The following is a 22,165-nucleotide window of genomic DNA, read 5'->3' on the forward strand; positions in this document are numbered from 1 at the left end:
ATGTCCATCACATTTTATGACACTCTTTGATTATCTGAATTCCCCGATGGCTTATCAACTCTGAAAGAGCAACAGAAACCATGTCAGTCTGATTCACTGCTATAATCCCCACAACCCAGCAGTGGGCCAAGCATATAATACGGGCTGCATATATATTAGGTGACTGAATAAGGAATACATAAGACTATGAGGTCTTGGCCGGCGCCGTGGCTTAACAGGCTAATCCTCCGCCTTGCGGCGCTGGCACACCGGGTTCTAGTCCCGGTTGGGGCGCCGGACTCTATCCCGGTTGCCCCTCTTCCAGGCCAGCTCTCTGCTATGGCCTGGGAGTGCAGTGGAGGATGGCCCAAGTCCTTGGGCCCTGCACCCGCATGGGAGACCAGGAGAAGCACCTGACTCCTGGCTTTGGATCAGCGAGATGCGCCGTCCGCAGCGGCCACTGGAGGGTGAACCAATGGCCAAAAGGAAGACCTTCCTCTCTCTCTCTCACTATCCACTCTGTCTGTCAAAAAAAAAAAAAAAAAAAAAAAAGACTATGAGGTCTAAGCAACCACATCTGCCTGGAGTTCCTTCTGAAGAAAGGAGCAAAGCAGCAGCAATCAGATTAGGAAAGCTTGAGTCCTAGCCCTAGCCCAGTCTGACTGTGGATCCCGTCATGTGGAAAATGGACAATGCCACTCCACCTTCCATAAGCCTTTAAGAACATCATGTAAAGGTGGGGTGCATATTTAAGGCCCCATGATTTCTGGGCCAGAGGAATGATGGTAATAATGTGGCTTTCCTGTGCTGCTTGTCAAATTACACACCGATGCAGTCTTTTGGCTGGCAATGAGGCAGAATCTATCCAAATTTTAAATGTATATAAGCTCGATTTGGAAACTCCACGTCCAGGAATATGTCCTACAGAATCCAGTGGGAGGCACTAAGTAAATAGGATAACACCTAATGACTAAGCAACAACTTGAAAACATGGAAAGATGGCCATGATACATTAAGTTAAAAAAAAAAAAAAAAAAGTTACAGGGGCCAGCGCAGTGGCCTAGCCAGTAAAGCTGCCACCTGAAGTGCCGGCATTCCACAAGGGCACTGGTTCGAGTCCCAGCTGCTCCACTTCTGGTCCAGCTCTCTGCTGTGGCCTGGGAAAGCAGAGGAAGATGGCCCAAGTCCTTGGGCCCCTGTACCAATGTGGGAGACTCGGAAGAAGCTCCTGGCTCCTGGCTTCGGATTGGAGCAACTTTGGCCATTGTGGCCAATTGGGGAATGAACCAGCAGATGGAAGACCTCTCTCTCTCTCTCTGTCTCTCCTTCTGTCTCTGTGTAACTCTGACTTTCAAATAAATAAATAAATCTTTAAAAAAAAGTTATATCATTTTTATAAATCCTAAAACAAAATTCCATATATATAAAATATATTTACACAAATAGGCTTTGTTGTTGTTGTTTTAATCTGAACGGATAAAACCAAACTCTCAACAGTGATTACCTTTGGGGAGTGGAACTGGGATGAAGTGGAGGGAATGTTTACCTTACTTACTTTATATGGTTTGAAAAATTTACAACATATATTGTTTTACTTTAATACCATTAGTTGAACTCTTAACACAGAATTATTCTTAGGTGTTTAAATCCAATTGAAAATTGATCCCTGTTAAAAATAAGAGTGAGAATAAGAGAGGGAGGAGATACACAGTTCGGCACACATCCCCTCGGACTTACCCCTAAGGGTAAAGCTAAAAACTTGCCATGGGACTCCAAATCCCATTAAGTTGACAGGTACCAATACCATCTTACTAGTTAAAGTGATCAGTTTAAGTTCATAACTGATCAGAAAGATAGGATTAAATGTCAAAGAGATCACATAAATAAGACCAAGTGTCTGGTAATAACAATAGATAGAATTAAAAAGGAGAGAACGATCTGACATGGGAAGCGGGATATAAGCAGACTCATAGAATGACAAATGCCCTAAACAGCACTCTGGCCTCAGAATCAGCCCTTAAGGCATTTGGATCTGGCTAAAATGCCCATGAGAGTTTCTCAAGCATGGAAAGCCAAGACACTGTGGCAAAAAATGACCTACATGAAAGATATCTGTGTGTGAGATCCTGGTGGCAAGAAGGGGCCATTAAAGTAGGAGGTACCTTTTTCTGAAAGGAGGAGAGAACTTCCACTTTGATTATGGCCTTGTCTAAATAATGTCGGAGTTTGTGAACTCAAGAGGTTTCCATAGCCTTGGCAGCTTATGACAAGATCCTCAGGTGATCACTGACATCATAAATAAGAGTGTGAATTGTTAAATCAACAACAGAAGTCATTGTGCACTTGCTCTCCATGTAGGACCTTAATGTGTCCTTATCGTTGTACCATGAGAATTAACGGTAAAACGAGTCCTCAAACAGCACTTTCTACTTTGGCTGTCTTAGTGGGGTGCAAATTGTTGCAATCTTTACTTAGTATAGAGTTGATCTTCTGTATATAAAGATAATTAAAAACAAATCTTAAGAATGGGAGGGGAGAGGGAGTAAGAGGTGGAATGGTTTGGGGGTGGGAGGAAGGGTACGGGGGAAAGAACCGCTACAATCTGAAAGTTGTACTTATGAAATTTATATTTACTAAATAAAAGCTTTCTATTAAAAAAAGAAAAAAAATTACAGCATATATTATTTTACTTTTATAACTAAAAAAAAAATCAAGTAAAAAAAAAAAAAAGCCATGAAAAGCCTTCCCAAATGGCTAACAGATCAGATCTCAGGTTGAGCTCTGAGAAAGGCGAGATCAGACAGCCTGAGTGGCCACAGACGACACAGTGGTGGAGGCACTGTTGCATGGTGTGGCAATACTTCAAGAACAGGTGCTGTGAGGGTAAAGGAGCCAATTCCACACTCCAGAGGCTCAGCACAAGGCTGCATGTACAGTGGCGATACTGAGTCCTGTGTTTCAAGGAATCTTCTGGAGACGCTTAGTTTTCAAAAGGAGCCAGAAAGGGCAGGGATCACCTGCCACCTCTGCTATGGCACAGGTATCCTAGGTTAGTGATCAGCTCTCAGAAACACCTGGCCAAATCCTAATCCCTCAAAAAGGCGACCTGAAAATGACTGCCTTCTCAACTACCCTAGCACATTTGTTTCTGCATCAGAGTAACCCCAGCCCCCAGGCTGTGGTTGCTAAACCACTTGCTCAAAAAACTGAGCGTGAAAATTAAACTAGGGGGGCCAGCGCTGTGGCGTAGTGGGTAAAGCCACCGCCTGCAGTGCCATCCTATCATATGGGTGCTGGTTCGAGTCCCGGCTGCTCCACTTCCCATCCAGCTCTCTGCTATGGCCTAGGAAAGCAGTAGAAGATGGCCAAGTCCTCGGGCCTCTGTACCCTTGTGGGAGACCAAGTAGAAGTTCCTGGCTCCTGATTGGCCCAGCTTTGGCTGTTGTGGCCATTTGGAGATTAATTCAATGGATGGAAGACTTCTCTCTCTCTGCCTCTGACTCTCTGTATCTTTGCCTTTCAAATAAATAAATAAATCTTTAAAAAAAAATAAACTCAGTTAAACCAAAGCTGAAGAGATAACCTAAAATGTTATTTAGTATTACTACTTAAAGTAGGAGCTGTCCCTGACCTCTAAAATTACTTGGAAAAGATCTACTTTGGTTAAAACACAGAAATGAAGAAAACATGGACAAATGCCTTTATAATCCTGGAGTAAGAAAAGCTTTTTTTCTAAGTAGGACTTAAAATCCAAAAGCCATAAAAGGAATAACTGATTATTTAACTACTTTTACCTGAAAGCAAAAGATTTCTGGGGCACACGTTTGACACAGCAGTTGACATCATTGGGGGAGGGGGGGCTGAGGCTGCGGTACAGCAGGTTAGGCTGCAGTCTGCAGTGTTGGCATCTCATATGGTCACTGGTTCAAGTCCTGGCTGCTCTACTTCCAATCCAGCTCCCTGCTAATGTGCCTGGGAAAGCAGCTGAAGATGGTCCAAGTGCTTGGGCCCCTGCCACCCATATGGGAAACCCAGAAGCTCTTGGCTCCTGGCTTTGGATTGACACAGTTCCGCCCATTTGGGGAGTGAACAAGCAGATGGAAGATCTCTCTCTCTCTCTCCCTTCCTTCTCCTCTCTCTCTTTCTCTCTCTCTCCTCTCTCTGTAATTCCGACTTTCAAGTAAATAAATAAAACTTTTTTAAAAAATTAAGCACACACACATAAAACAAGACATCATTTGGGATGCCTCCATCCCATACTGGAGTGCCTAGGTTCCAGTCCTAGCTCTGCTCCTGATTTTACTTTTCTAATGCACACCCTGGAAGGCAGTAGGTCATGGTTTAAGTAGTTAGGTGCCTGTCACCCATATGGGAGATCTGGATTGAATTCCAGGCTCTCAGCTTTCGCCTGGCTCAGCCCCAGCTGTTACAGGCATTTAAGGAGTTAACTGGCGGATACGAGATCTCTGACTCTCTACCTTTCAAAGTACATTTATTTATTTATTTATTTTTAAATTTATTTATTTATTTATTTATTTTTTTGACAGGCAGAGTGGATAGTGAGAGAGAGAGACAGAGAGAAAGGTCTTCCTTTGCCGTTGGTTCACCCTCCAATGGCCGCCGCGGCTGGCGCGCTGCGGCCGGCGCACCTTGCTGATCCGATGGCAGGAGCCAGGTGCTTATCCTGGTCTCCCATGGGGTGCAGGACCCAAGTACTTGGGCCATCCTCCACTGCACTCCCTGGCCACAGCAGAGAGCTGGCCTGGAAGAGGGGCAACCGGGACAGGATCGGTGCCCCGATCGGGACTAGAACCCGGTGTGCCGGCACCGCAAGGCAGAGGATTAGCCTATTGAGCCACGGCGCCGGCCTTCAAAGTACATTTAAACAAATTACATAAAAAAAGAAAAAAATTTCTGCATAGCAAAAAATATCACAGGCAAAATCAGAAGACAAATGAGAAAGTTTACAGTGGCCACATCTGGCTGTCTCCATGTGAACCACTGACCATCAGGAGAGAAACGACCATACAAGACAACTGGAAGAACACAGCACCACCTGTGTAGTATTCTTGCCAAAACGCTGATTCTGAAACTGATTAGACCTCTGGACTGAGCTATTAGTTTATAAGAAATACAAGTGAGAAGCACGTTAGTGACACCTAGGAGGTTCAATTCACAAAGAACCTAGAATGTGAGGTACTCCACAGGTAAGTGATCCAATCTGTTCAACAGAGTAACTGGCAAAGGGGGAATGGGATACTAAGGAGTCTTACTGACCAAAATTACAAGTGTACTGTCCCTGTGACCCAGCAATCCCTCATCAGGGGTTTCTCACAGACACCTGTACAAAAACTAGCACCAGCAAAATACTGGAAAGTACCCAAGGATCCATATGTGCTGACTGGCACAGTCAGAGCATGGAATGTAGGTGGTCCTACAGAGAGCTTTCTGTTGTACTGAAACAGAACACCACCAGGATGAGTTTAAGAAAAAAACAACAGTAGATACAGCAGATACAATGTGCCACCTTTTATAAGAAAAGAGAAAATGAAGACTTTATATTCATATATTCGTATTTTATTGTTTGCATAAAAATCCACTGGAAGATAAAAAGGAAACCAATAAAACTGGCTACTGATGCCAGCATTTGGCCTAGCAGTTAGGCTGCCGGTTGGGACATTTACAACCCATACCAAAGTGCCTGGGTTCAAGTCCTAGTTCTGCTCCAGATTCTAACTTCCTGCTAATGTACATCCTAGGAGGCAGCCAAAGTCAAATAATTGGACTCCTACCACCCACATAGGAGACCTGGAGTCAGCCCAGGCCAGATCCAGCCTTTGCTGGCCACTGGGGAGTGAATCAGTAGGTGGAAGCTTTCTGTCTCATAAATAAATGAATAAATAAATACACACATACATAAATACATACACACATAAATAAACAAAAGAAACCAAAAACTGGTTATCTATAGGACTATGAAGCAGTGATCAGGAAATTGATGGAAGGGAGACGAGAACAAGTACAAGCCCTCCTGATATATACTATCTTATATGTTCCAATTTACGGCTATCATGACATTATCACCTAGCCAATAGAGAGGTTAAAAATGGAAGAATAGGCCGACACTGTGGCTCAACAGGCTAATCCTCCGCCTAGCAGCGCCAGCACACTGGGTTCTAGTCCCGGTCGGGGCACCGGATTCTATCCCGGTTGCCCCTCTTCCAGGCCAGCTCTCTGCTGTGGCCCGGGAGTGCAGTGGAGGATGGCCCAAGTCGGCCCTGCACCCCATGGGAGACCAGGAGAAGCACCTGGCTCCTGCCATCAGATCAGCACGCTGCGCTGGCCGCAGCACACCAGCCACTGCGGCCATTGGAGGGTGAACCAACGGCAAAAGGAAGACCTTTCTTTCTTTCTCTCTGTCTCTCTCTCACTGTCCACTCTGCCTGTCAAAAATTTAAAAAAAAAAAAAAAAGGAAGAATAAAAGAATCATAACATTGATTTGATTACTTGTGAAATAACCTGACAATTTAACGATAGATGGATCAAAAAGATAAATGAGACAAATGGGAAAACTACTCTGGCACCACTTTTAGTTCTTTGTGATTCACAAATATTCCCCTGAGCCCCCAACCAGTACCCACCTCCATGAAAAAGATGTCTCCATTTGTGTCTGTCCCTGCGTGTACCACAAACGTCTGCTTCTTCATGTGCCGGCTGCCACTGGACCGGATAGAGAGATCACGTCCATTCTGAGGAAGGAGAGACTTTTCAGGACACTCACACATCCCTCCTACAGAGGGCTCTGGGCCAAGACTCCCTCATTGAGCAATTACGTTCAGAGCAGCTTTTTCAGCACAGTCTCCTCTGCTGCCCACTGACCACCAGGGAAGCATTCTCGCAATTTTTTATCTCAGGATGCCTACAGCTCTTAAAAATTATTGAAGATCCCAAAGAACTTTTGTTCATGTGAGTTATATTTATAGATACCATATTAGAAATTAAAACCAAGAAATTTTTAAATAATTATTAATTTATTAACAATAACTATAATTCATTAACAAAAACACATTACATGCTAATCTACATATCATTTGTAAAACAATCTTGTGTTTTAGGGGCTGGCATGATGGCGTAGTGGGTAAAGCCACTGCCTGCAGTGCCGGCATCCCTATGGGCACTGGTTCAAGTCCTGGCTGCTCCACTTCTTTTTTTTTTTTTTAAGATTTATTTATTTATTTAAAGTCAGAGTTACACAGAGAGAGGAGAGGCACAGAGAGAGAGAGAGAGGTCTTCCATCTGATGGTTCACTCCCCAATTGGCCGCAATGGACAGAGCTGAGCCAATCCGAAGCCAGGAGCTTCTTCCATGTCTCCCAATGCAGGTGCAGGGTCCCAAGGACTTGGACCATCTTCTACTGCTTTCCCAGGCCATAGTCGAGAGCTAGATCAGAAGTGGAGCAGCCGGGTCTCGAATTGGGGCCCATATGGGATGCTGGCACTTCAGGCCATGACTTTAACCTGCTGTGCCACAGTGCCGGGCCCTTGCTCCACTTCTGATCCAGCTCACTGCTATGGTCTGAGAAGGCAGTAGAAGATGGCCCAAGTCTTTGGGCCCCTGCACCCGTGTGGGAGACCTGGAGGAAGCTCCTGGCTCTTGGCTTTGGATTGGCACAGCTCCAGCCATTGCAGCCAACTGGAGAGTGAACCAGCGGATGGAAGACTCTCTCTCTCTGCCTCTCCTTCTCTTTCTCTGTAGCTTGGCCTTTCAAATAAATAATCTTTTTTTTTTTTTTTTTTTTGACAGGCAGAGTGGACAGTGAGAGAGAGAGAAAGAGACAGAGAGAAAGGTCTTCCTTTGCCGTTGGTTCACCCTCCAATGGCCGCCGCGGTAGCGCGCTGCAGCCGGCGCACCGCGCTGATCCGAAGCCAGGAGCCAGGTGCTTATCCTGGTCTCCCATGGGGTGCAGGGCCCAAGCACTTGGGCCATCCTCCACTGCACTCCCTGGCCACAGCAGAGAGCTGGCCTGGAAGAGGGGCAACCGGGACAGTATCGGTGCCCTGACCGGGAATAGAACCCAGGGTACCGGCGCCGCAAGGCGGAGGATTAGCCTAGTGAGCCGTGGCGCCGGCCTAAATAATCTTTTTTTAAAAAATTTTTTTCCCTTTTTCAAATATAGGGAAAGTGAGGTCAGATTTTCTTCATCTGCATCAATCAAAGCAACAGATCGGATGGAGAAGCAGATAGAAGAATACGGGCCATCCTCCAGTGCTCTCTTAGGCTCATTAGCAGGGAGCTAGATTGGAAGTGGAGCAGCCAGGACACGAACTGGTGACCACATGGGATGTAGCAGCTATGCTACATCCTTCTATGCTACAGCGCTGGCCCCAGGGAAAAAGATTTTATTGCACATATTCTTCTTTGGCACTGTACAAGACTTAGGAAAAATCAGTGTACAAAAGTTAGCTGCAATGTGTAATCTGAAAACGCAGCACTGAACACTTTACACTATTACATTAAAATCCATCTGTCTGCCTTCCATTTTGAGGGCACCTTTATCCACACTTGAATCTGTAACATCTCACACTGGATGTGGGGTGTCCTGGTTCACTAAATTATGCAGCTCTTCCAAATGCTGGCATGTTTTATTACACAATATAAAAAAATCAGATTCACTAATATTACTACACATCTCCTTAGAAAAGTTTTAAAATGTTGGAAAGCCTCAAGTTCAAAATTCTTCCAAAATGTTTACCTTCACTTAAAAAAACTTGAATTGTATCATTGGCAACATATGCTATCACTGTTTTCTTTGAAACAACAGGCCCCTTTTATTAATTTTGGAGAAAACGTCCACCAAACGCTCAGCTCTGAACAGCCGGAGTTTGTTAAGCCCTCCTTCTGAGCAAAAACGATGTCCCAGGAACACAGGGCCTAGTTCACCTTGCAACTCAAATTGTTACAAACTGCTTTTCCTCAAAACCACCACCACACTTGGTTGGCGGCAGAAATGGTTTATGTATAAGTCCCAGTGGTCACACAGAATATAAAAAGATACGTAATCTGTCAGCAAGATGTAATGAAAGTAGTGGTTTTCACTGCTTCACCAAGACACTGGCTCTTTTCAAACTGACACTGTGTAGGTGAGGACAAAGACGGCTCATGGCGTGTTTGGGGCCCTGCCCTCGTCTGTTAAGGTGCCAGCAGTCTCACCCACCACTGCTTTTATAGCATCAGTGCAAATGTCAACTGGAGAAAAAGGCACATAACATTTTAGTATTATGCCAAAAACACTCTACCTTTTGGAGTCTCAGAGGCCCACAAACCACACGTTGCAACGGCTATACCAGGCAAGTTTTAGTATACAGAATTCCATTTCCAAAAAGAGGGCTGTAAGCTTCATCTAGAGTCAAAAACCACTACCCCATGTCCCATGCTGGGGGCAAACTGGACTATACAGAGACTCAGACAAGAAACAACCCATGGGGAAGCCTCTGTATCACACTGGAAGGCCCAGTCAGGGAAAGGGGAGCCCAGGGGATGGCCAAGCCGTGCTTACCAGGTTCGCCAGCTGATCCAGCACCTCATTGATTTGCTGGCTGTACACAAGCCCAATATGGGACTTTCCCATTAAGCGCCTCACCTTCTTCCGGATGTCATTCTTATTCACCTGGAAAGCCAAAACAGGAATCTTAGTAAGGGGTCTGCTCTTTTCCCACTGAGGAGAAGAGCCAAGAATGTAAAGGTGTCCTCCTGTCCGAGTGAAGTGATATTCTGACAAAACCTGTCACCGCACACGGGAGGGCACTCTCAACTCTGCATCCTGCTCACGTGCCGGGAAGAACCCTGGTTCTGCCTCTGGTTAGCTCCTGCAGAAAGTTGTTCTTGAAATGGCTCTGCAAGGAGACACTGCCTCTTTATGCCCAACCAAGACTGAAACGTTGGTTCCTAAAACCCTTAGGGATTCTCAGAGTATAATTCAGAAACAGTGACTCAGATTGGTGACCCTGGGACTCAGTTGTAACTGAAATTCCCTCCAAAGGAGGGAACTGTCCTTTCTCAACCAGAGTCAACTAATACTCCTGGAATTCACCAGTGGAATGAACCTGATGTGGAAAATGAAGCAAACCAAGAGGGTCTGGCCTGGAGAGCGTCCTTCACGTTTGCTCGCCTGATCCCTGCACATCTAGGGAGGCAGCAAGAACAGGAGAAACCCAGGGCTCGTTCTCAAAATGACTCTCCACCCAGCCTCAAACTTAGGTTTCCCTTTCACAGCATCACTGTTTATTTGGTAATGTACTTCTTCCACGGCTGTGGAAACCAAGCACAACCAAATCAAACTAGAACCTACTACTACATTGGTTTTTTTTGAAGACTTGTTTATTTATTTGAAAGTCAAAGATACACAGAGACAGGAGACAGAGAGAGAGAAAGATCTTCCATCTGTTGATTCACTCTGCAATTGGCCTCAACAGCCATAGCTGAGCTGATCTGAAATCAGGAGCGAGGAGCTTCTTCTGGGTCTCCCATGTGGTACAGGGGCCTAAGGGCTTGGGCCATTTTCTCCTGCTTTCCCAGGCCATAGCAGAGAGCTGTATCAGAAGTGGAGCAGCCAGGTCTCAAACTGGCACCCAAATGGGATGCTGGCATGGCAGGCAGCAGCTTAACCTGCTACGCCACAGCATCGGCCCCACTACTACATTGTTAATGGGCAGCTCTTTTTATAGCAATGGAAAATTCACTATGATAAAGGGCTAGTGCTGAGAAATGAATTCTGAGCATCCTTCGTAAGGTTTTAGAAACAACTACCATAAACAAATTAATTCTATCTGTGAGGAGCTTTACTGGCATTGTAAACTACTTAGCAGTCTAAGTACATTCAAAGGAAACAAAGAGAATGGACTCATTGGTTAAGGCCACAACTCAGCCTGGCAGCTTCGATACAGGTATCATATGCGAGCTGGGGGAGAGGCTCTGGGCCTTCAATCAGGTACAGAGCCCTGGGAAGCTGCTCTGACAGCTTCCTAACTCACCCCAGAATTTAAGTGACAGCAACAAGCCTTGCCTTTCCAGCATCAGTAGTGCAGGACGTAAGCAAAGCTGTCATTACCTTCATCAGCAGCATGTAGGAGATGAGGTTGTGCAACAGTGTGGCCAGCAAGCGATCTTCATCATCCTCCAGGCGCTTCCGGTCATGTTCTCCCAGGGACAGGTACCTAAGTAGAAGACCAGCGTCAGCTGGGAGACCGCAGAACTAACAGAGAGAAGGCTAAATTTGCATATTCCCAAGGGTTTCCTAAGCCCCATACCTGTCGATCATTTCCTGGGGACCCTGGTCCATACCCATCCCTTCTCTCTCCAACATCACAGCATCTAAGAATGCATCTTCCCAGAACTGCATTTGGTCCCATAAAGTAGAACGCTCTTTGCCTACATAGAATACAGGTTTCTTAAGAGACTGACTTAGCATTTAAAGAATACGACTGTCAAACAAAGAGTAAACACCAGAATGGAGTCGTTACACATTCCAGGACCAGATAGACACAAACCTCTCCACCCCGGTTCTAACATTCCAGCCCCACACGCCTCCAAGTGAGGCCCAGTCCCTCCCAAAGAGGAGGGATGAACACAGCACACAAAGAAAGGTGGTTACTTATAGAAAAGGTCTCCATAGCAGCGTCCTCTAACTGGTCCCACATTGATCCTTTGTCTCTTCCTGCCAATTTGTGAGCAGGAAGGACCATGGTAGCAAGAAAGGAAAGAAAGGCAGACAGACAGAGGCTGTTGATTAATACTAATACCAAAATCTCAACGCGTTTTCCCACTGCTTGGTCCAGACCCAGGAAATCACTTGCTTCAGATTCCAAGACACATTTAACGTCAGTACTGATATCAGCAGAAAAGCCAAGCAGTTACTTGGCAGTGCTGCCCTCTCCCCTGACTGAGCCCAGCTCTCTCAGTGGAAGGGGCCTTCCCAGTCTGCGTCTTACCTAGGAGTCCCTCATAAAGATACACTCGCTGGCTGACATCTTCAGAACAGCGGATTGGGCTGCCCACCAGCTTCTCCTTCACACCTGGCTTCAAGCTATGGGCTTTGCCCTGGGGAGAAGAGGTGATCAGTCAGCTGCCAGGAACAGGAGCAAAGTAACCCAAGCCTTAGTGAGAGGCTCACGCAATCAAGCACCAACCATTTGTGACATATATACCCCAGGATCCTTGCTTCTGCTAATTTGCTTGCTTCTAGGATTCAACCAAATCTCAATCTGTTAACCCTTATTTCTGTTATTGCCTTCTAAACCATATAATCAGGTTTTCATTTGACATCTTTTCTTCTTAGTCTTTTTATTTTTCTCTTAAAAAAAAATCATGAGGCTGGCACAGTTGTGCAGTGGGTTCAGCTGCTACCTGCAGCGCCAGCATCCCACATGGGTATGGGTTTGAATCCCAGCTGCTCCACTTTTAATCCAGCTGCCTGCTAATGCACCTGGGAAAGACTGCCCAAGTACTTAGGCTCCCGCCATACACATGGGAGACACAGAGGGAGTTCCAAGCTCCTGGCTTCAGTCTGGCCCAGCTCCAGCTGTTGCAGACATTTGGGGAGTGGGAGATTAATTTTTCTCTCTGTGTCTTTCAAGTAACATAAATCTTAAAGAAAAAAAAAAGCAGGCTATGGCCGGCGCCGTGGCTTAACAGCCTAATCCTCCACCTTGCAGCGCCGGCACACCGGGTTCTAGTCCCGGTTGGGGCGCTGGATTCTATCCCGGCTGCCCCTCTTCCAGGCCAGCTCTCTGCTATGGCCCGGGAAGGCAGTGGAGGATGGCCCAAGTCCTTGGGCCCTGCACCCGCATGGGAGACCAGGAGAAGCACCTGGCTCCTGGCTTCGGATCAGCAAGATGCGCCAGCCGCAGCGGCCATTGGAGGGTGAGCCAACGGCAAAAAGGAAGACCTTTCTCTCTGTCTCTCTCTCTCACTATCCACTCTGCCTGTTAAAAAAAATAAAAATTAAATTAAAAAAAGAAAAAAAAAAGCAGGCTAATTCTCTGGTATCAGCATGACAGTAGAAAGAATACAGGGTTGAAGTCAGTTTGACCAAGGTTCAGATCCTTGCCTATTATTAGCTGTGTGACCTTAGGAACAAATATTAGCTTCCCTGAGCTTCCTTTTCCTAATCTGTAAAATGAAGGTTATAGTATTTATCTCATAAGACTATTGCAATAATTAAATTTGAAATGCATATACATAAAGCACTTAACAGTATCTGGTGTTGGCTTGGTAATGGGTATATGTTAATTTCCTCTTTCCTACCACCTCGTATTGCCCTTGAGAAATATCACTGCCTGTCACTTCTGTAATAATAAACTTTCTACTCATCAAAAAAGGATTTTCAACTAGGTAAGAGGTAGGTCAAATCATGCCATTTCAATAATACACTGAAGAAACAGCTGATCACAGGTGGTTAGGCAATACCTAATTAGTGTTAACGAAATGCCAGTCTCCCAGTTCACAGCCTAGTACTTTGTCCAATGGACCTCAGTGATTTTATATATATATATATATAAACATATATATACATATTTTTCTTGTTAAGACAGCTTTTTTTGAGTTAAGAAGTTTAGGTAACTGCTCTTAGCAATTCAATCATACCAAGAATCCTTGTCCATCAGCAGAAAGCAAGCAAGAATTTGTCTCAGGAAGTTAACAGGCAAGGTGGCACAAGCTGAATAGCTCCATTGATCAACAGTTCTGGCTCATTATTCAGAATGAGCGGACCGTAGAAGGATTTTAAACACCTGAACAACTGCTTAAAGTCAGAGAGAGGGGCCAGCACTGTGGCGCAGTAGGTTAATCCTTTGCCTGCAGCACCGGCATCCCATATGGGCACCGGTTCTAGTCCCGGCTGCTCCACTTACCATCCAGCTCTCTGCTATGGCCTGGGAAAGCAGCAGCAGATGGCCCAAGTGCTTGGGCCCCTGCACCTGTGTGGGAGACCAGGAAGAAGCTCCTGGCTTCAGATTGGTGCAGTCCTGGAGTCCTGGCTATTGCGGCCATTTGGGGAATGAACCAGCAGAAGGAAAACCTTTTTCTCTGTCTCCCCCTCTCAGTGTCTGTAACTCTACCTCTCAAATAAATTAATTAATTAAAAATAAATAAATAAATACGTCTTCCCTTCTTTTAAAAAAAATAAAGTCAGAGGGAGAGGTGAGGCCATCAGAGCAGCCTGATGACACCCAATCCTGTTCCCAGCCTTCAGTGTGGGAGGCCACTGGCTCTATTAGGAACACACAGAGCTCTGGAATGGGAACCATAATTGATTTCACCTACACTGCATCTTCCATTCTCCCTACAAAGACAAGGACTTATGAACTCTTACACAGAACAGCTGTCCTCATCTCTGTTTAATAAAGTGTAAAGTGGCAATGGATCGTGTCCAGCAGTGTCTTAGGAGGCACACATGCACTGCAAGTGGTGTGTCTCAGGCAAGGACTGAAAAAAACTCATTTCATAGGCCGGCGCCGCGGCTCAATAGGCTAATCCTCCGCCTAGCAGCGCCGACACACCGGGTTCTAGTCCCGGTCAGGGCACCGAATTCTGTCCCGGTTGCCCCTCTTCCAGGCCAGCTCTCTGCTGTGGCCAGGGAGTGCAGTGGAGGATGGCCCAAGTACTTGGGCCCTGCACCCCATGGGAGACCAGGAGAAGCACCTGGCTCCTGCCATCGGAACAGCGCGGTGCGCCGGCCGCAGCGCGCCTACTGCGGCGGCCATTGGAGGGTGAACCAACGGCAAAAAGGAAGACCTTTCTCTCTGTCTCTCTCTCTCACTGTCCACTCTGCCTGTCAAAAAAAAAAAAAAAAAAAAAAAAAAAAAAAAAAAAAAAAAAACAACTCGTTTCATTCCAGCTGATCAAAAGCTTATGGCGTGACCTAGGACAAATCCGTTTTTTTTTTTTTCTTTTTAAGATTTATTTATTTATTTGAAAGGCAGAGTTGGGGCCAGCGCTGTGGCACAGTGGGTTAAAGCCCTGGCCTAAAGCGCCTGCATCCCAAATGGATGCCGGTTCTAGTCCTGGCTGCTCCTCTTCCGATCTAGCTCTCTGCTATGGCCTGGGAAAGCAGTGGAAGATGGCCCAAGTGTTTGGGCCCCTGCACCCGCATGGGAGACCCTACAGAGGTTCCTGGCTCCTGGTTTTCGATCGGCTCAGCTCCAGCTGTTGCAGCCACTTGGAGAGTGAACCAGCAGATGGAAGACCTCTCTCTCTCTGTGTCGCTACCTCTCTCTCAACTCTGTCTTTCAAACAAATAAAAATAAATTAAAAAAAAAAAAAAAGAGAGAGAGAGAGAGAGAAAGGCAGAGTTACAGGAAGCAGAGAGAGATCTTCAAGCCACTGGTTCACTCCCCAAATGGCCAGAACTGGGCTGATTCAAACAAAACCAAGATCCAGGAGCTTCATCTGGATCTCCCACATAGGTGCAGGGACCCAAGCATATGAGTCATCTTCTGCTGATTTCCCATGCATGTTAGCAGGGAGCTGGATTGGACTCAAACCGGCACCCATACAGGATGCCAGCACCGCAGGTGGAGGCTTTACCTGCTATGCCACAGCACAGCCCAAGTCTGTTTTTTTCTCAAGTTTCATTCCCCTCACCTCTCAGAAGATACTATTCATAACAACATACTGTATGCTGGATTGCAAACTTCTCCACAGTGGAAATCATGCCTTATTCACCAGTTTCTTCAGTACAGAATCTGGCACTTTTAGTAACTCTTTATAGATGTTTATCAATGAATGAAAATTTCAAACAACTGTTAGAAATACACTGAAATGAAATACTATTTTGAGGCGCTATACAAATAGAGCAGTAACCAAAATAAAACTAGACTAGCTGAGCCCAGCGTTATGGCATAGTGGGTAAAGACACCACCTGTGACACCAGCATCCCATATGGGCAGCAATTCGAGTCCTGGCTGCTCTACTTCTGATCCAGCTCCCTACTAATGTGCCTTGGAAAGCAGCAGAAGACGCCCAAAGTTCTTGAGTCCCTGAACCCATGTGGGAGACCCAGAAGAAGCTCCTGGTTCCTGGCTTCAGACTGGCTCAGCTCGGGCCTGTTGTGGGAATTTGGGGAGTGAACCAGCAGATAGAAGACCTCTCTCTCTCTCCTCTCTATTTCTTTCTCCCTCTCTCTTTGGAACTGTGCCTTTCAAATAAATAAATCTTAAAAAAAAAAAAAAAAGAGTCCTTCTAAGGACAGTAACACTGTATTAAAAAACAACAACAGCTGGAATAGCCTATAGAAATAAGTGGACTGGCACAAAATGAGAGCTGTAATTGTTCTGACACTGCTACAAAGGTATCTCTGTCCGTTTTAAACACAGCTATATTACCACACAGCATTCACAGCCATTACCCGACTGGGCAGGTAACTAACTCATTAATGATTCCAGACAGGGTTCTAAAAAACCCAGTTCGCCAAGTCGAGTGACTCTTAAGAAACATTTTCCTTAAAGCCAAATACATGGGGATTAGCCATTCCTTGCTTCATCTTTCCACTCTTATTATCTTAATGTTTGGGGGTGACCATGTGCCTGGCCAGGAGACTGCCTGCCGAGCCCATGCAGCAGGTTAAGAGGGCATGGCACACACCATGCCTCCCAGGAAGGACCCTATGACCTGACTGCTAGCAGGCGGCAGGAGCCCCACTCCCGCTTCCTGCTGAAGGGCCCTTTAATTGCCAATTAGGTAAACAGCTCCAGGGAATGGCCCAGATCCATAAGGACCACCTGGAAGGCTAAGTAGGCTTGCCTACGTGACCTTTGAGCTGATTGGAGAGGCACAGTGGAGCCAATATTAGCTTTATCCTATAGAATGAGTGCTGCCCTGAATTAGCCCCTTCTGCCTGCCCCTTAGAAGCTTATGCTTGCTTGTTAATAAGTGGACATGTTCACTGAAACTGTCTCCGGTGCTCTTGTCAAAGAACGCCATTGCCCCACCACCCCGACAGTGCGGACCTTGCAGGACGAGCCCGCAAATGTTTCATCTTTTCTTTTTTAACCCACTTCCTTCCCCTGTTAAAAAAAAAGTCTTCTTTTGTTTAAAAAAAAAAAAAAGCTTACAAAGATGGCACTTGTGGCAGAGTTGGTCTCGATCTCACTATCAGACAAAGTGCCCCGCGAGCTTGCCAAGTGGCTGCTGCCCTCACCACCTGGTCCATCCCCTGCATTGCTGCTCAGGTCACTGTCCGCTCCAAGGGTCTCCCCAGAACTATTGCTCACCTGGAAAGGAAAAAAGGCAGTGAGGGGTGTTCCCCAGGGAAGCGCCCCGGAAATGCCAAGCTGTTAGAGCTCTCTGCTACCACAGAAAGTACTGAACTTCAAAGGCGTGCCAGACAGCTTCTCAAAGTAGCTTCTTTTTAAAAGATGAGGAAAAGCCCTGGGTGAAATCCCGCGTACACACACCTATGACAACAGGTACACATCTCCACCATGAGAACCATGCTGACCTGAGACTGAGAACAGCCCCCAGAGAGAAAGGAGCCCCCTTTTCCAAAGGGGAAATCCACCCCCACCCGCCAAGATGCTAGTGTGGTGTTCCCCTACCACGGTGCTAACTTCAGAATCCTGACTGGAGCTGCGGATCATAACAGCTGGACTCACACCGACCACTGAGTCTTGCTCTGTCCTCTGAAACGAGACACAGGAACACACGTTTAGAGATGGGTCCTATCTGGGCACAGCCCCTCAAACAGTCTACCTTCCTCTTTCTCCCCATCCCACCCTTCAGCTATCGTCCCTACGGAGGCCATGAATAGTTTTTTTTTCCCTAAATGTAAAATAAGTATGACAAACAAAATAGAAAATAATAATATACATTCAAGAAATACATTCTAATTATCAAAAATACATGAAATAGGAAATAGTATTAAGCCCTAAATCTACCACCCACTTAACTCCTGTTTTTAATATGTTCCTTCTCAGACTTCCCCTAATACAGTTAAAAAATAAAACTGGAATCACACTATACTTGTAGCTTGATAAACATTTCCTCATGTCACTAAATCTTTGGCTATGCAATCCTTAATGGAGTCCAATATTGGACTCAACATGGATCAATTATATTTATTTAATCATTCCCTTATTATCAGATATTTACATTGTTTCAAGGTTTTTTTTTTTTTTTTTTTTTTTAATTTAAAGTAATTTTCTGGGGCCGGTGCTGTGGCGCAGCGGGTTAATGCCCTGGCCTGAAGCGCCGGAATCCCATATGGGAGCTGGTTCTAGTCCCAGCTGCTCCTCTTCTGATCCATCTCTCTGCTGTGGCCTGGGAAAGCAGAGGAAGATGGCCCAAGTCCTTGGGCCCCTGTACCCGTGTGGAAGACCCAGAAGAAGCTCCTGGCTGCTGGCTTCAGATTGGTGCAGCTCTGGCCGTTGTGGCCATCTGGGAAGTGAACCAGCAGATAGAAGACCTCTCTCTCTCTCTGTCTCTGCCTCTCCTCTCTGTGTAACTCTTTCAAATAAATAAATGAATCTTTAAAAAAAAAAAAAAGAGGCAATTTTCTAAGGGGCTGGTGCTTTGGTGTAGTAGGTAAAGATGTCACTTGCAGTACTAGCATCCCATATGGGTGCTAGGCAAGTCCTGGCTGCTCCACTTCCAATCCAGCTCCCTGCTAATATGCCTGGGAGAGCAGCAGAAGATAGTCCAAGTGCTTGGGCCTCTGCAACCATGTGGGAGACCTGGAAGAAGCTCCAAGCTCCTGGCTTCGGATCGCCCCAGCTCTGGCCACTGTGGTCATTTGGGGAGTGAACCAGCAGATGGAAGTTCTTGCTCTCTGTCTCTCTAACTCTACCTTCAAATAAATAAATCTTTTTTAAAAAAGCAGTTTTCTGAGATAGCAGATTTGATCCTCACAATTCTCAACAAGATTGTCACAAACCTGGGAACCAGATGTCAGGCTCACACCACTGTCTGCGCTGATCTGGGACTTTTTCTCCTCTGTCTCACCAAGGTCAAAGACAGGTTTGATTCCTTCTGGCCCTGAGTAGGGGAAGACTTCTGTTACTTGGTATGCAGAAGCAAGGGCAGGCTGGCAAAGGGAGTGGGACAGCAGCACGGCCTGGCCCCAGGCCTGCTCAGCACATCCCAGTCACCTTTCCAGGGACTGCCCCCATTCCGTGGGATCCACTGGAAGAAGATGTCCCCAGATGCCTTAAGAACCAAGTAAGACAAATTAGACCTGGTCTCAAGGAGTTCTCAGCCATCTTCTTAACATTAGAACCTTCTGAGCAACTTGCCCTAAACAGAAAACCCCATCCCCACAAAGGTCTAAACCACATTCCACGGCACTCAGTCAGAGTGTAACTGGAGCAGGAGACCACTCAAGGAGCCCTGGGTCACTCACTGCTTCCCAAACGTCTAAAGGAGCCAGGAAAAGGTTAGGTGCAGTGAAATAAACACTTACTGTTTTAGTGGGCACTGCCTACCCCCACCCAACATCTACTTTTGAGATAAAAGCCACCCCCAGTGCCTCCCACCCACCCACAATGATATGGCAGAAGGACAGAATGACAGAAAGCAAGAAAGCGTGCCTAGGCAAGCCACCAGAGAGTTGGGCAGCTACAGACTCAACACAGAGGGACAGCAACCATCTCTGCCAACTGTGCCCACAGGCCTTCCAACGGGTGAGGGAGGTATCAGCCAATGAGGTCACTGACATGGGCAAACGTTCTCCCCACCAACTCTGCAGCAACAGAGAACCAAGTTCTAAGGGGGGGGGGGTCTTACTCCATGGACACCCTGTTTGCAGCCTGACTGCTATGAGTGGAGGGGCAAGAAGCAGCCTACAAGCCACACGCCTAGGACTCACTCACCACCTACCTGCTTTCAGTCCAAATATCCCTCAAGAGCAAATTTGGGGTGGGGCTGACAAAGGGAGCCTGCCCCATCTGGGCCCGGGGAGTTGGCAGGTATGGGAGACTTGGGAACAGGAAGGGGCATTTGTTCCTTACTCTGTTTTTCCAAAGCTTTTTGCTTTTTCACTTCCTGGTGCTTGTTCCACAATTCTACCCCAGATGCAACGCAAGCAGGAGAGAAAGACAGAGAGTCAGAGGCTGGTCAGACAGACGGAATGGATACCCACCCACCCAGGGTTGGTCCAGTCTCAGGCATGGGATCACTCATCAAGAGATCCAAAACATCTTCCTCTGGGGCAGGAGGGGGAAATCAAGAGATCCAGTGCTTTCCCCTAACCTCATGAACTAAAGGCTCCAGACTTCTAACCCCTAGCCCCAACATGGCAGTGAAAACCCTGCAGACTGAGCTGGAAGGACTGAGTGAAGCGCCTTTTCCGTGGTATGACGAAACTGATCCCAAAGAGACTGCAGCGCTTGCCCAGGATCATGAAACTTAGGATAACTTTAGACTTCCACCACACCAGACACCCCCTGCCAAACGAGCTGGGGAACGGCAGCTTTCACAGATTCCACGTACGATAGGTGATCGTCAAGCGGCCAAAGCATTCCAGAAGCATGAGCGCCAATGCATTTGATTCACTGTACAGGAGAGAGGCCAACTAACAGGGAGGTTTCAGCATCCTCCTGGGGCTACCCCAAAACCAACACTCCCTCAGAACCAGTGCCTGCCCTAGCGAGAGACCCAATCTTAGCAAGTCACCTGGAAAAACACTCCCAGTGAGGTTGACAGAGAACATAAAATGGTCAAGGCTAGCATCTTTAAGGGGAAACTGAGGGAATGCCAACCGTGGCAATTCTCTGCCTGGAAGGAACTCCACAGTGTGATCTCTTCATTTCCCAGATAAGGAAGGAGACAGAGACCCTGAAGCAGGAAGTGGTTTGCCTAGAGTTGTGTTCTAGCTAGGAACAGATACAGAACTAAAACGCTGGATCACCAGACTGGCAGGTCACGGTATTTTTTCTAGAACACCACTTGAGACAGGAGAGTCAGGGTTGATTGCCTCTAGGGAAGCATTATGGTGGCTAATCCAGTGTAGTTCCTCCATAAAGGAAACTGGTTCCTAATTACCATCTTTGGGAACACAAGCCATTTTAATGGCTGTGACAAAAGCATCAGCTGGAATCATAGTGCCCAGGGCCCTAAAATCAGAAAAAGAAAGATATGACCTGGAATTCTAAGGTCATGCAGGGAGTGAGCCGAACAGAAGTGACACCCAGAGAGCTCACCTAGGCACCACCTTAGTGAGAATGGAGAAACACCAAATGTAAGCAAGCTTTTAGCCAAGTCCCGTGAGGAAGGTTTAGAGAGAGCCAAGTCCGAGGTCTAGAACCTAGGGGAGCAGGGTCGGCAGATGCACCCAGAGAAGCAAAGTCCAGGGCAGTGTAATGGGAAAATTGGCCTCAGAGACCCAGATGACCACACTGTCACAGGCTAAAGATGCATCTGTAAACTTTCTTTTATCTTCTTAGGAACTCGAATGGCCTCTCCACTACGTGAAGAACTTCAGATGTAAAGAAACAAGAGAGACCAGGAGTACAGCTCAGACTTCCTGCACTAAGCCTCATTGGGCCCTCTAAACAAAACGTCCATCCTTCCTCTAGGATGCAGGTGGAGGTGGCCATGGATAAAGCATAAGGGATAGAGAAGAAATGGACACAGGCCTATCTCCCTCTCAAGAAAGCAAAGCATGGGGAAGAGAAAGGCGGGATTCTGAATGAACCAAGAGGAGGGAGGGATACTTAAGAAGCCAGGATCCCTCCCCACACCAAACACGGTGATACGTACCAATAGATGCTACAAAATTCTCTTCCTTTAAACTCCTGGTGTCCAGTTCTTTAAGACCCTTTCCTGTAGCACTTGGTGCCCGAGGTCCCAGCTGGGGAACTCTCAGCTGGGCCATAGCCTTTGGGTCCCCCCGCCCAGCCAGACCAGGGTCCTTTCCAGCTGGGGTATTTACACTCTCTGTTGGACTTCTCTTCCGCTTGTCTGGTTCTGAAGGAAAAATTGAATACAGAAAGAGGTCAAAAGAGGTAGTAAATGGTAACTAAGGAAGGGAAATGCAGTAGGAGAAAGTGGAACAAAAGAAGTGCAAGGAAAGAAAAGCTATCATTCTAATTTTTATGACAGAAGAATACCCACATATAAACATGCATTGGAAAATAAAATCCCAAAGCCTATGGGAAGCGTGGCACAGGAACACCTGCTGTGGGGCAAGTACGTTTC

At 46.5% G+C, this 22,165-nt stretch overlaps 1 protein-coding gene across 27 annotated transcripts in view; it reads right to left on the bottom strand.

Annotated features, from left to right (window-relative positions):
• The window catches only part of MADD (MAP kinase activating death domain), a 46,524-nt gene that overhangs the window by 7,757 nt on the left and 16,602 nt on the right, over positions 1-22,165 (bottom strand). For 11 of the 27 annotated variants that reach the window (XM_062196184.1, XM_062196179.1, XM_062196171.1 and 8 more), the window contains 9 exons: positions 21,728-21,934; positions 18,906-19,006; positions 17,572-17,655; positions 17,089-17,247; positions 11,968-12,076; positions 11,287-11,407; positions 11,088-11,193; positions 9,537-9,647; positions 6,622-6,729 (listed from right to left, as the gene is read on the bottom strand). In XM_062196184.1, coding sequence (XP_062052168.1) covers positions 6,622-6,729; positions 9,537-9,647; positions 11,088-11,193; positions 11,287-11,407; positions 11,968-12,076; positions 17,089-17,247; positions 17,572-17,655; positions 18,906-19,006; positions 21,728-21,934 — 1,106 coding nt within the window. The remainder of the gene's footprint in view (positions 1-6,621; positions 6,730-9,536; positions 9,648-11,087; positions 11,194-11,286; positions 11,408-11,967; positions 12,077-17,088; positions 17,248-17,571; positions 17,656-18,905; positions 19,007-21,727; positions 21,935-22,165) is intronic. The other 16 variants (XM_062196181.1, XM_062196185.1, XM_062196173.1 and 13 more) reach the window with 3 other exon arrangements.

The sequence above is a fragment of the Lepus europaeus genome, chromosome 7 (genome assembly GCF_033115175.1).
Source record: "Lepus europaeus isolate LE1 chromosome 7, mLepTim1.pri, whole genome shotgun sequence".
NCBI lineage: Eukaryota > Metazoa > Chordata > Mammalia > Lagomorpha > Leporidae > Lepus > Lepus europaeus.